The 15024-nt window shown below is 41.5% G+C and overlaps 1 protein-coding gene across 3 annotated transcripts in view; it reads right to left on the bottom strand.

Moving 5' to 3' along the window:
• The window catches only part of LOC126259646 (uncharacterized), a 288662-nt gene that overhangs the window by 54465 nt on the left and 219173 nt on the right, over positions 1-15024 (bottom strand). For all 3 annotated transcript variants that reach the window (XM_049956576.1, XM_049956577.1, XM_049956578.1), the window contains exon 3: positions 8156-8238. In XM_049956576.1, the coding sequence (XP_049812533.1) occupies positions 8156-8238 (83 nt within the window). The remainder of the gene's footprint in view (positions 1-8155; positions 8239-15024) is intronic.

Raw genomic sequence — 15024 nt, 5'->3', positions numbered from 1 at the left:
ATTAGTATTGTGACTAGCTCAAATTCTTCGAAATAGATCTACAATGTGTAACAAAACAATTACTGAAAACGCCATTCTTGAAATACGAGGGTACGTTATTGATAGTAAAGCAGCGAGAGCGGCAGGGATGAAAATAAGAACCCTTGCAAAAAGACTTACTGACGAACGAACAGGACGAGGTTTTGCAGTTATGTGTTGCATGTGTAGTTAAAAGCAATAAAAAAAAGAGCGTTTTTGTGCGTTGTTACGGTCCTAAACAGATATATTAGTATCACTGCTAGAGCTACTTCTTCGAAATCGATGAACAATTCGCTAAAAAACAATTATTAAAACGCCATTCTTGAGTTGAAATATGAGGATACGTTAGTGATAGTAAAACAACGTGAGCGGAAGGAATCCTTGCGAAAGCAATTTTAATTTAAAAATTATGACAAGTTTATGTGGCTGTCAGGTTCATGTCAGCTAAATAAACATTATTGCTGGCTGTGCTTCATTTCTGCAACTGAGAAAACGCCCTGGAATACGACGGATTACGAAAATTTACCTCATTTAATCACAGCTTTGGATAAGCATAAGAGATCAACAACGCATATAAATTACTTTAAAGCATTAAACAGAGATCAACAACGCCTATAAAATCTTTTACAGCATTAAAATCTTGGTAGACCATTTTTAAACTATCAGAAAAAATTGCTGACCTTTGCAAAATGAAGAGGTAAAAGAAAATATGAATATATTGAAAACATTGATTGACGCAATACTACTTCTTGCAAAATAAGAATGTTCTTTTAGAGGTCACGATAAAAGTGCGGAGTCATTAACTACAGGCAATAGCACATAACTGCTACAATATCTGGCTAATTGTGATGTGGCACTGTCTCAGCATTTAAAGACAGCTATCGTTTTCAAATTCACCTCGCCTCTTATTTGGATTGACTGAACCGATATTGTGCCCAGTGTTGTTAGAGGTAAGATTAAATCAGGTACTAATAGGGCTACTTTTTTGGACTCATGTTCGATGAAACAACTGATGTCACCAATAAAAGTCAAATGTGTACTCTTCTACGCCGTGATAATGACGAAGTCAATTGCAAAGAACGATTTCTACATTTCACAAATGTAAGTTCTGAATATGTAAAAGAGGCTATGGATGACTTACAATGTTCGATAAAATAGTTACTCAAACTTTCGATGTTGCCGCAGTAATGGCTGGACATGTTTCTCGACTTCAGACTTCAATTAAAACCGTGTGTCCTGCTTCAACCTTCATCCACTGTTACAGTCACAGACTTAATCTCATACTTTCCCTGCCTATGAATTTTTTTACGAAATCCAGACAATTATTTGTTTCTCTTAACGGTCTTCCTTCTTTTTTCTCACATTTCACTTCAGGTACAGAGTGCTCTTACAGCCTCCATTGAAAAGAATAAGTGCCATCTGTCACAGCTACACGACGGAATTTTGGATCTAGGCTTGCAAACACAGGTCGTAACTATAGATCTCATTAATTTCTTTACTTCAATGGCAGAGGATCCTTGGAACTAGTCTAGCGAAGAAGTCAGGACGGCTTCAGGCTTTGTGCATTTTCAGATATTCTTTTTGAAATAATATGAAACAAGAGCATGGACATCTATCACTGTGCGGAAAAAGTAAATGAATTTATTGCCACGCTGCAAAATATTAGAATCACAGTGTTTTAATAACTGTGGTCAGAAACTATGAGCATTGTTGCTGAAGAGAACGAAGAAAAGCCTAGAAAGGAAGACTGTTGTGAAGATCAAACCCATTCTTCGTTCATGAGAACCTTCTACCAAGTTCTGGTCACATTAGTAACTCAAACTAAATTAAGATTTGAATCACAAAAATGTTGACAATTATGGCGTTGCTGAATTCCAAGCATTTCTCGAGTTACGATAAAAATTTTCCAACAAATGTATTTTGTGAACTGAGAGAACCATATGCTTCCTATTTCACTACACTGTGTTTGAAAAATGAACTGAAGAACTTTCTAACAAGTCTGTTTAAATCATTGCAAATACATGAAGTCAAATGCACTTGATGATGTGCACATTGAAGTTTACATATCAAGTGAACTGATTTTAACATTTTCTTCATCACTGCAAGTGCAGAAAGGAGTTTTTCAGTCTTGATACGAATAAAATCGTACTAAGGAGCAACACGAGGACAAATTCTGACAAACAGGGCCTTTCTATCTGTGGAAAAAGATATACACGTTTTGGTGAGACGACACAACGAGGACTCTTTTTCTGATAGTATTACAGAGCAGTTTACCGGCAAAGAAAGATGGCTGAAAATCATTATACATAAGAGCAAACAGTTATGATAAAGTATAGTAACAGGTATGGTAAATTGTTTATCTTTCATTTTATAACTGTTATTTAAATTATGTTGTATTACATCTTGTTTCAAGAAAAATTGGTTTCAATGCACTGTTCGTGAAGTTAACATTTAATCAACAATACCTTACTGTCCGTATCTGATAGGCCTAGTGATACTCAAATAAAAATCCCAGCATACGCCACTGTATTGTGCCCGTGTTCGCATGAATAAGAAACTAAGAAACAGTGAACTAAAAATTAAGCTGTCAGACACGTTTTTTATCGCACATATAAGAAACGACACAGAGAACTGGCTGCAAAGCCTAGATTGAAAAAACGCGAAGTGGCCGCTAAAGTGAGTCAACAGTTCAAGAAAAGAAAAACAAAATAGGTTTTACTTCAGAACTGACATGGGGAGGCCGCCAATTGTGAAATTCAGATTCGATTCATACTGCGCATAATAAAATCTCATGGCCAGAGGTGTAATGTGGCAAAGCACCAAGATGCACTTCTCAGCCGTTGTCGAGAAAATCGACAGTTAAAAGAAACCGTTGCGGTGAAATACTCTCTACGATTAATAACTTTCTACAGCATCGTGGTGCAGCGGTAAGCGCTCGCGGGTGCGTAATCCGGATCGAATCTCGAGCCATGCAACCTTTTTTTTTAAGTATTTGTTTTTTGTAATTCAAATATATATATATATATATATATATATATATATATATATATATATATATATATATATAATTCCCGGCACTCAGTTGCAACAATTATGCATATAATAAGTTGTTGAATGTCGTTTGTCGTGGAAAAACTGGCGACTTCGAACATCATTATGTTTTCCGCTAACAAAGTTGTATTTCACAAATGTTATTAATTGTCTTCATAATTTTAACCACGTATAGTTAACGGAAGACGTAGAAACGATATTCCGAAACGAATACGTATAGCGTAAGTCAAACGTTCGAACTAGAATAGAGACCCCACGAACACAAATTTGCTGTGGCAGGTATGAAATATAAACTCCGTTACTCGCTCGTTACACTTGAACAACAGACGTTGAATGGGCCGAAACGAGCCGCGGCATAACTAGCGTAGTTGCCTGCTAACTTCGAAAGAAGGTAGATGCGGTCCCTAGCGCAACTTATAACATCGTCGAAAATCAGTGCGGACGGGAGAGCTTTGGTACACCCTGTTAAACAAACGGAAAAATGGAGGCGGTACAATTGGAGAGCGATCCGCCTTCACCAACATGCATACGCAATTCATTAATAGTATTTGAATTACAAAAAACTAATTATAAAAAAAAATTGCATGGCGCGGGATTCGATCCCGCTACCTTTGGATTACCAACCCGAGCGCTAACCGCTGCGCCACGACGCTGGAGAAAATTATTAGTCGTAGAGAGTATTTCACCGCAACGGTTTCTTTTAACTGTCGATTTTCTCGATAACGGCTGAGAAGTGCATCTTGGTGCTTTGCCACATTACACCTCTGGCCATGAGCTTTTATTATGCGCAGTATGAATCGAATCTTCCCCCATGAACCATGGACCTTGCCGTTGGTGGGGAGGCTTGCGTGCCTCAGCGATACAGATGGCCGTACCGTAGGTGCAACCACAACGGAGGGGTATCTGTTGAGAGGCCAGACAAACATGTGGTTCCTGAAGAGGGGCAGCAGCCTTTTCAGTAGTTGCAGGGGCAACAGTCTGGATGATTGACTGATCTGGCCTTGTAACATTAACCAAAACGGCCTTGCTGTGCTGGTACTGCGAACGGCTGAAAGCAAGGGGAAACTACAGCCGTAATTTTTCCCGAGGACATGCAGCTTTACTGTATGATTAAATGATGATGGCGTCCTCTTGGGTAAAATATTCCGGAGGTAAAATAGTCCCGCATTCGGATCTCCGGGCGGGGACTACTCAGGAGGACGTCGTTATCAGGAGAAAGAAAACTGGCATTCTACGGATCGGAGCGTGGAATGTCAGATCCCTTAATCGGGCAGGTAGGTTAGAAAATTTAAAAAGGGAAATGGATAGGTTAAAGTTAGATATAGTGGGAATTAGTGAAGTTCGGTGGCAGGAGGAACAAGACTTTTGGTCAGGTGATTACAGGGCTATAAATACAAAATCAAATAGGGGTAATGCAGGAGTAGGTTTAATAATGAATAAAAAAATAGGAGTGCGGGTTAGCTACTACAAACAGCATAGTGAACGCATTATTGTGGCCAAGATAGACACAAAGCCCATGCCTACTACAGTAGTACAAGTTTATATGCCAACTGGCTCTGCAGATGATGAAGAAATTGATGAAATGTATGACGAGATAAAAGAAATTATTCAGGTAGTGAAGGGAGACGAAAATTTAATAGTCATGGGTGACTGGAATTCGTCAGTAGGAAAAGGGAGAGAAGGAAACATAGAAGGTGAATATGGATTGGGGGGAAGAAATGAAAGAGGAAGCCGCCTTGTAGAATTTTGCACAGAGCATAACTTAATCATAGCTAACACTTGGTTCAAGAATCATAAAAGAAGGTTGTATACCTGGAAGAATCCTGGAGATACTAATAGGTATCAGATAGATTATATAATGGTAAGACAGAGATTTAGGAACCAGGTTTTAAATTGTAAGACATTTCCAGGGGCAGATGTGGATTCTGACCACAATCTATTGGTTATGAACTGCAGATTGAAACTGAAGAAACTGCAAAAAGGTGGGAATTTAAGGAGATGGGACCTGGATAAACTGAAAGAACCAGAGGTTGTAGAGAGTTTCAGGGAGAGCATAAGGGAACAATTGACAGGAATGGGGGAAAGAAATACAGTAGAAGAAGAATGGGTAGCTCTGAGGGATGAAGTAGTGAAGGCAGCAGAGGATCAAGTAGGTAAAAAGACGAGGGCTAATAGAAATCCTTGGGTAACAGAAGAAATATTGAATTTAATTGATGAAAGGAGAAAATATAAAAATGCAGTAAATGAAGCAGGCAAAATGGAATACAAACGTCTCAAAAATGAGATCGACAGAAAGTGCAAAATGGCTAAGCAGGGATGGCTAGAGGACAAATGTAAGGATGTAGAGGCTTGTCTCACTACGGGTAAGATAGATACTGCCTACAGGAAAATTAAAGAGACCTTTGGAGAGAAGAGAACCACTTGTATGAATATCAAGAGCTCAGATGGCAACCCAGTTCTAAGCAAAGAAGGGAAGGCAGAAAGGTGGAAGGAGTATATAGAGGGTTTATACAAGGGCGATGTACTTGAGGACAGTATTATGGAAATGGAAGAGGATGTAGATGAAGATGAAATGGGAGATAAGATACTACGTGAAGAGTTTGACAGAGCACTGAATGACCTGAGTCGAAACAAGGCCCCGGGAGTAGACAACATTCCATTAGAACTACTGATGGCCGTGGGAGAGCCAGTCACGACAAAACTCTACCATCTGGTAAGCAAGATGTATGAGACAGGCGAAATACCCACAGACTTCGAGAAGAATATAATAATTCCAATACCAAAGAAAGCAGGTGTTGACAGATGTGAAAATTACCGAACTATCAGTTTAATAAGTCACAGCTGCAAAATACTAACGCGAATTCTTTACAGACGAATGGAAAAACTGGTAGAAGCGGACCTCGGGGAAGATCAGTTTGGATTCCGTAGAAATGTTGGAACACGTGAGGCAATACTAACCTTACGACTTATCTTAGAAGAAAGATTAAGAAAAGGCAAACCTACGTTTCTAGCGTTTGTAGACTTAGAGAAAGCTTTTGACAATGTTAACTGGAATACTCTCTATCAAATTCTGAAGGTGGCAGGGGTAAAATACAGGGAGCGAAAGGCTATTTACAATTTGTACAGAAACCAGATGGCAGTAATAAGAGTCGAGGGGCATGAAAGGGAAGCAGTGGTTGGGAAAGGAGTGAGACAGGGTTGTAGCCTCTCCCCGATGTTATTCAATCTGTATATTGAGCAAGCAGTAAAGGAAACAAAAGAAAAATTCGGAGTAGGTATTAAAATTCATGGAGAAGAAGTAAAAACTTTGAGGCTCGCTGATGACATTGTAATTCTGTCAGAGACAGCAAAGGACTTGGAAGAGCAGTTGAACGGAATGGACAGTGTCTTGAAAGGAGGATATAAGATGAACATCAACAAAAACAAAACGAGGATAATGGAATGTAGTCAAATTAAATCGGGTGATGCTGAGGGGATTAGATTAGGAAATGAGACACTTAAAGTAGTAAAGGAGTTTTGCTATTTAGGGAGTTAAATAACTGATGATGGTCGAAGTAGAGAGGATATAAAATGTAGACTGGCAATGGCAAGGAAAGCGTTTCTGAAGAAGAGGAATTTGTTAACATCGAGTATAGATTTATGTGTCAGGAAGTCGTTTCTGAAAGTATTTGTATGGAGTGTAGCCATGTATGGAAGTGAAACATGGACGATAAATAGTTTGGACAAGAAGAGAATAGAAGCTTTCGAAATGTGGTGCTACAGAAGAATGCTGAAGATAAGGTGGGTAGATCACGTAACTAATGAGGAGGTATTGAATAGGATTGGGGAGAAGAGAAGTTTGTGGCACAACTTGACTAGAAGAAGGGATCGGTTGGTAGGGCATGTTTTGAGGCATCAAGGGATCACAAATTTAGCATTGGAGGGCAGCGTGGAGGGTAAAAATCGTAGAGGGAGACCAAGAGATCAATACACTAAGCAGATTCAGAAGGATGTAGGTTGCAGTAGGTACTGGGAGATGAAGAAGCTTGCACAGGATAGAGTAGCATGGAGAGCTGCATCAAACCAGTCTCAGGACTGAAGACCACAACAACAACAACATGAATCGAATCTGAATTTCACAATTGGCAGCCTCCCCTTGTGAGACTCGTAAATGGTTTAAGGACAGCGATTGGGCAGTATCTCATTCTTCGTTTTATTCTAATCACTTCATAGTCGAGCCAAAGCGGCGAGAAACTTACACTCTGCGTGGTCTTTCATCAGCATAATCGTCACTTGGCTGTTCCTCGTCATGATTAACAATGGCAAGTAGTATTTCATCGTCCGGCAATAACTAAGAGCTGATGTCACCACTATCACATTCGAGTCAGTCCTGATCATGCTCTTCAATTCCCGAAGATTCTTTAATCAGCACAACCGCTTCAGATACAAATTGATTGTCGGGTGGCTTCCTAGAGCAGTGACAGACTCATCTGAAGGAAGGAGCTTACTGCAAGATTTCTGGTGAGTCTAAATCCTAGTTTTCTGCTATCTTCATCATTTTTCTGTGGATGTCATCCATCTTCACTGAAAAGCACGATCGCAAATTTCGTAATAGCATCATTGTTCTATTCAGTAAATCTGGACTGTTGCGCTTCCAGCTTCACGTTCCCGAACTGTGCTTGATCCACTAGCTCCTTTCTTCGGCTGGTGCATTATTTTAAGTTTATTGGGAACTCTAAGAAAAACGTGTTTACTTTTAGTAACCATTGCGAAAGGTACGACAATAGCACGATGAGTCAAATGAGACGGTTCAGACGGCAACATAGTAACACAACAATGACGGTTAGCAGGGAGCTGGAAAACGTCAAACTGGCCAACCAGCGCCAGCGAAACTTCTACATGGCGCGCGCGGACATTTGAATTTCCCGACCGGAACGCTTTCAGTTACTCGAATAATAGATGCCCTACTGCAGTACTTCACCGGTAAACTGGAAATGTTGACCTCGGTAAACTGGAAAGTGCTTAACTGAGCTTTCACATTTATGAGTAGGTAGTGTGTATCGAATGACGTCATAACTGAGAACTTCTGCTTCCGTGCTGAACTCACCTGTTGGAGAGATGTGCGCCACAGCGATCCGTTTGTCCCATTGGTCGGCACTATCACTGGAATTGACCGCAGCGACACGGGAACTGCAACAGGAGGAAACTAGTTCTAATTAGCTTCGTAGCCCTCTGCAGAGAAAATCCAGGTATATTCTGTGGGCTTGGCTGACCCCATTCCTTACTAACTGATCGAAAATCACATACATGCTTAAAATGAAAACAACAGATTTCACAAAAATGGCATGCATTTACGGAAATGTCAAGTTTCGGCCAAGAAATATCAAATGAATTATTCAACACTTTCTACAAAACGAAAAATTAAATTGAAACTTCGTCAACTACACAAATAGAAAGTACAGAAATCTATCGACAGAAAGCGAAAAATAATGCTCTGTACTTAAAATTGAGTAGCGATTGGCTACTGACCCTTTAATATAGAAATATAATCGGTTGTGAATGCTTTTTAAGAGCCAGTGAAAGTTGCTGGATAATTTTTAGAAGCAATAATTATGGAACCGAGAAGTGTGGCAGTTTAATATCGTTATGTCCTCTGGAGATATTACCCTGATTCTGAATGAATTTGTCTACATTTGTTAACCATATCTGTCTTGCCACCTATATTACAAAGTTTCTCTCTTAATATTACGCACAATGGTACATCCTGGAAAAACAAAGATAACTTATCTTACAAGAAGTTGGGTCTGTGAACTGTTTCCTAGTACTTTGAAGCATACATCAGTAACGAACCACTTTCTTTTCGCCACTTGCCGCTGTACATCACAAACAACATGGTTTTCTTAAGAACTTAAGAGTTCTTTTCTCAGCGACGATAGTTCTCAAAAATACTTACTTTCACCTCTCTTTCGTGTTCTTGTCTTTTGTGCAAATAATGAATCTCTCATCGTAGGTTAATTTCTTCTAGAGCATTTATGTCAGATTTTATCATACACATTTTGTTTTAGTGTTTTTTTAATTTTTTGCTATGCTCTCTGTACGTTAGATATATACACACACGCACTGTTGAAGCTTAGCACCATACTTATACAATGTCGAAAAAGCAATGATGGCAGGCAGTGACAATTTCCAATTATGAATAAAAGTTCCAAGGAAGTCACATGGCGTATCAGAATTAAGGAACACTTAATAAAATTGTTGAGTGGAATGGATGCGATACTGGTGCATAATTTGACCTACTGCCGTGAGGAAAAACAAAGCAAAGACGAAAGTGTTGTAGAGTAACAGAAACAAAAATGGCGACCCGCTAACCATAAAAATGTGGGAAGGCTGTACATGATGAAATGAAAAGATTCTTCGAATCAAGATCAAACAAGATATTGAAGAGGCTTGACACAGGTGAAGAGCGCTCTTATTCACAGTTAGTAAATATGACATAGGGAATTAATGAATAAGTCACTGAAATTGTGTGCACCAAGCATGGCAGCAAATGAAAGTGAAGCGTAGACCATGAAACAACAGCATAGAATAAACCTTGCACATTTTAAATGCGGTCTAGAGAGAACTGTCCAAAAAGATGGGCGTAGCTGGAAATGGGGAAGTAATAGAAAAAATAGACGAAGACAGAAGTTTGTGGAAAGTACTGGCGTGGTGCTAGTGAGATATCGGTAAGACAGACGGGGAGAGTCAAACTGGTGCTAGGAGAGGGGGCAGAGTGAACAAATTATAATACTAAAGGTCAGAATACGTAAAATGAAGGATAAAGAAAAGCAGGTGTAGTAAATACACTCCTGGAAATTGAAATAAGAACACCGTGAATTCATTGTCCCAGGAAGGGGAAACTTTATTGACACATTCCTGGGGTCAGATACATCACATGATCACACTGACAGAACCACAGGCACATAGACACAGGCAACAGAGCATGCACAATGTCGGCACTAGTACAGTGTATATCCACCTTTCGCAGCAATGCAGGCTGCTATTCTCCCATGGAGACGATTGTAGAGATGCTGGATGTAGTCCTGTGGAATGGCTTGCCATGCCATTTCCACCTGGCGCCTCAGTTGGACCAGCGTTCGTGCTGGACGTGCAGACCGCGTGAGACGACGCTCCATCCAGTCTCAAACATGCTCAATGGGGGACAGATCCGGAGATCTTGCTGGCCAGGGTAGTTGACTTACACCTTCTAGAGCACGCTGGGTGGCACGGGATACATGCGGACGTGCATTGTCCTGTTGGAACAGCAAGTTCCCTTGCCGGTCTAGGAATGGTAGAACGATGGGTTCGATGACGGTTTGGATGTACCGTGCACTATTCAGTGTCCCCTCGACGATCACCAGTGGTGTACGGCCAGTGTAGGAGATCGCTCCCCACACCATGATGCCGGGTGTTGGCCCTGTGTGCCTCGGTCGTATGCAGTCCTGATTGTGGCGCTCACCTGCACGGCGCCAAACACGCATACGACCATCATTGGCACCAAGGCAGAAGCGACTCTCATCGCTGAAGACGACACGTCTCCATTCGTCCCTCCATTCACGCCTGTCGCGACACCACTGGAGGCGGGCTGCACGATGTTGGGGCGTGAGCGGAAGACGGCCTAACGGTGTGCGGGACCGTAGCCCAGCTTCATGGAGACGGTTGCGATTGGTCCTCGCCGATACCCCAGGAGCAACAGTGTCCCTAATTTGCTGGGAAGTGGCGGTGCGGTCCCCTACGGCACTGCGTAGGATCCTACGGTCTTGGCGTGCATCCGTGCGTCGCTGCGGTCCGGTCCCAGGTCGACGGGCACGTGCACCTTCCGCCGACCACTGGCGACAACATCGATGTACTGTGGAGACCTCACGCCCCACGTGTTGAGCAATTCGGCGGTACGTCCACCCGGCCTCCCGCATGCCCACTATACGCCCTCGCTCAAAGTCCGTCAACTGCACATACGGTTCACGTCCACGCTGTCGCGGCATGCTACCAGTGTTAAAGACTGCGATGGAGCTCCGTATGCCACGGCAAACTGGCTGACACTGACGGCGGCGGTGCACAAATGCTGCGCAGCTAGCGCCATTCGACGGCCAACACCGCGGTTCCTGGTGTGTCCGCTGTGCCGTGCGTGTGATCATTGCTTGTACAGCCCTCTCGCAGTGTCCGGAGCAAGTATGGTGGGTCTGACACACCGGTGTCAATGTGTTCTTTTTTCCATTTCCAGGAGTGTATTTTCGGATGAGAACAACGCATCATCTAACTGATTCGCCTCGATGGGCAATAATCCATCTTCTTCAGTGCGGATGCACAAGTACGTCCGACCTCCTGCGGGAATATGGAAGTACCGGCCGTGGAGGAAATGGACAAGAACTGAGGATAGGTGGCGCTAGATGGGAATGTGGGCCGGCCGAGAGGCATGGCGAGATAGTCCGCGCAGTACGACAATCAGCGTGTTTGGGGTAGCGCAGTGGTTAACGCAACTGCCTAATAAACAGGAGATCTCGGGTTCGAATCCCAGCCCAGCACACATTTTCGCTCGTCGCCGCTGATTCCGTGTAACAGCCCAATGCAGCTGACATCAATCGTCGTTTCCTTTTCCTTTCTCCTCCCGACACCTTCAGTTTACATATAATACCACAACGGTTTAACATAACAGGACGGCATCGAAACAGGCGAAAAACGTACGATTAAAGAAATTGTGGAGATACTCATGTGTACGTTAATGGTCTTTTACCTATACAGTTTACATAACTCGATGTAGGGATTAGAATCTTTAGTCTCATGCCTTAATTTTCCCACGTTATTTAGTCATTATTAACAGTAGCAAAGAGTGAAAATTTCTCTGCCTAGTATAAATACGGCGAATTTCCAATTTGTTACATTACTAAAAATGGTTCAAATGGCTCTGAGCACTATGGGACTCAACTGCTGTGGTCATCAGTCCCCTAGAACTTAGAACTACTTAAACCTAACTAACCTAAGGACATCACACACATCCATGCCCGAGGCAGGATTCGAACCTGCGACCGTAGCAGTCGCACGGTTCCGGACTGCGCGCCTAGAACCGCGAGACCACCGCGGCCGGCTGTTACATTACTATGAAATCCTTTGATCAGGTGGTTAGGTACAATGATTGAAAACAGAAATGGGTAATGGAAGTTAGACATAGTTGCAATCGGCGAAGTGCAGTGGCAGGAAGAACAGTAGTTCCGGTCAGCTGGGTAAAGATAGCTTTAGTGCTTATTGTTATTCAGTTGTGGTACGTGAGCGCTCTTTGGGTTATTTTCATTCTGAAGAGAAATTTGCTCCACATTTAGTTCGCTTTTCACATTCAAATCCGAAAATTATAATAAGCAATTAAAGCTACCATTTTTCATATGTGTGGAAATCGAATGCTTACTACGCCCGAGTGCTACTGACGAAATTCATGTGCACAAACCAAACACTATTGATTTTTATGTGGCCGTAGTTAAAGTGAAGAATTTTTCGAGTTTCAGCTGCATCAAGGTTCTGACGGTACCGAATGGGTTAGTAAACATGTTTAACTGATCTCTGAGCACATGAAAAAATACCTGTTTGGAACAAAGATATGAATCTTTGCCTACAAGAGAAAGTAGCGTTCCTAGCAGTTGAAATTTGTCATATCTGCAAGGAATGCTCCAAGAAAACTGATGTGAAACACAGAGATAATTATTATAGGCCTAATTTTACAATGACAGTAGTGTTTCAAATTCTGACGAATTATGATGCTCATTTTATAATTATGAACCTATGGGAAGAAATAGAAGACACTGAGCATAATAGACCGATGAAAATAAACCCACCCCACGTTTCTGTGATTGCAAAAACATGGAACGGTACTAAATACCTACGACAACTACGGCAGAAGAACATCACTGTGACATTAAATATTAGGCTGTAGAATCGTTCAATTTTCTGGGGTGTCCTAGAGAAAAATGCGCCTCAGCCTGATAAGTTTAGGAAATGAAGCATATGAAAGTTTCTTTTAAAATAATTATTTTCATTTGACTTCAGATTTTATGTTGGCTTGGTTGGTTGTTTACAACTTTGCTGTTGTAAAGCTTTGGGTGACTGTGCATTTCCGACTACGGGGGAAACGAAATATATCTGATTGCAAGAAAGAAACAAAAAATTGGCCCTGTTTTATAATCTTTCTAAAAAAACTGCAAACTATTTAAATTCTGGACTTTACCGGTACTATTAATCTCTTTAATTAAAACAAGTGATCCCTGTGCTTAAGTGATCTGTCAGGTCGCCGAAGTGGCGTCAAATTGAAAGACCGTCACCCGGCGAACGGCCTGCCCGCCGGGCGACCCTAGCCATACAATTAAATGGCCCCTGTGTATTGACAATTTCCGTAGTAAACTGATGTTGAAATGAAAATATCTTACCTCGTAACGTAATTGCTTGGAAACGTGGTGCTTACTGCAAATTTCTAACTACAATATCTGAGAACTTAGCACAATGCTGCAGACAGCAAGTCGACTATTTTACACATCACTGAGTCAGACATTCCATTAAATAAAAATGACTTGGATCGAGGATGTGGACAAATGTCAGGTGAAATATGCCTTTAGCAAACTGTTTTTAAACTGTCTGATATATTATTATTTGTAAGCAGTCCGCCCCCGGTAGCTTAATGGTCAGCGTGACGGATTGTCAATCCTCTAGGCCCAGGTTCGATTCCCGGCTACGTCGGGGAATTTTCTCCGCCCAGGGATTGGGTGTTGTGCTGTCCTCTTCATCATCCTATCATCCTCATCGACTGCAGGTCGCCGAAGTGGCGTCAAATTGAAAGACCGGCACCCGGCGAACGGCCTGCCCGCCGGGGGACCCTAGCCATACAATTAAATTAAAATTTAAAAAAAAATTGTAAGCAATTCATGTTGATATGGATGTCTCATTCAACAATGAATTCTAACTACGCGCTTGCAGTGCCAATAAATAAAAATATTACCTTCAATTCCTCTTCATACTCTTTTCATTCTAAATCACTAACGAAATCCTCATCGTCTGTTTCACAATATTCAAATACAAATCATTTTATCTAAACACAGATGTACTGAACTTTATGTCTACATTGCCACGAGTCCTTTTCTCGGCGTCTCTTTCACCATTATTCTCGTGATAGAACTCCCGTGCTCCTCGCTGCCCAGCAGCGATGACAAAAACAAGCACATCTTCCAGCGACACAGCATCTCTGACCAAAGACTGTCACGCCGATAATAAGCGATTCAAAACTGCCGCCTAGCGTCTGAGACATTCATAGTACGTACAAATTCCAGACATGCAAATAACAAACTCTCAATAGATCTGCTTCATATATATAAAATATTTTCTCAACAGTGAACAGTTTCACTTGATCAATAACACGGGCGTGTTTCCAAATGAATAAGTAACCGACGAATACGTACTGTTGGATTAACAGTTGCTGACAATTGAAGCATTCTGAAGCTTGCTGACTGGCGAAACACTATCGAAGAACATGAAAATCAAAGAGTGTGCAAGTTGTGTTGTTTATTTGACGTTAAGACATTAGGAGATTATTCCGACCTATATAAGAAAACCGATGTCTTGCAGTTTGCCAATGTCTCTGAAAATTTCCGCGCACCTTGTCTCAAAACATACGAGCTGTATCATACCCGCTACATCAGTTCACCTGGTATAGCGTTGGTTGAAAATTTGTAACTTAATACGGACATAAAACAATCATATTTTGTTGAGTGTGGCGTCTGAGGTGGTACTTTTCGGTGTTTGCGTAGACGTGCTGTTGTAAACAACAGTTTTATGGTTGATAATAATGAAAATGGTAATTAAACTTATATATGTCGATGTCAGTAGTCTCTGCAGCTGGGTAATGATGCAAATCTACCACTCTGATTTTGAATGGCTGTCTGTGGGTGATTTTGGTGTAATTAA

The sequence above is a fragment of the Schistocerca nitens genome, chromosome 5 (assembly GCF_023898315.1).
Source record: "Schistocerca nitens isolate TAMUIC-IGC-003100 chromosome 5, iqSchNite1.1, whole genome shotgun sequence".
NCBI classification, from domain to species: domain Eukaryota; kingdom Metazoa; phylum Arthropoda; class Insecta; order Orthoptera; family Acrididae; genus Schistocerca; species Schistocerca nitens.
This window is presented reverse-complemented; position numbering and strand designations above follow the sequence as displayed.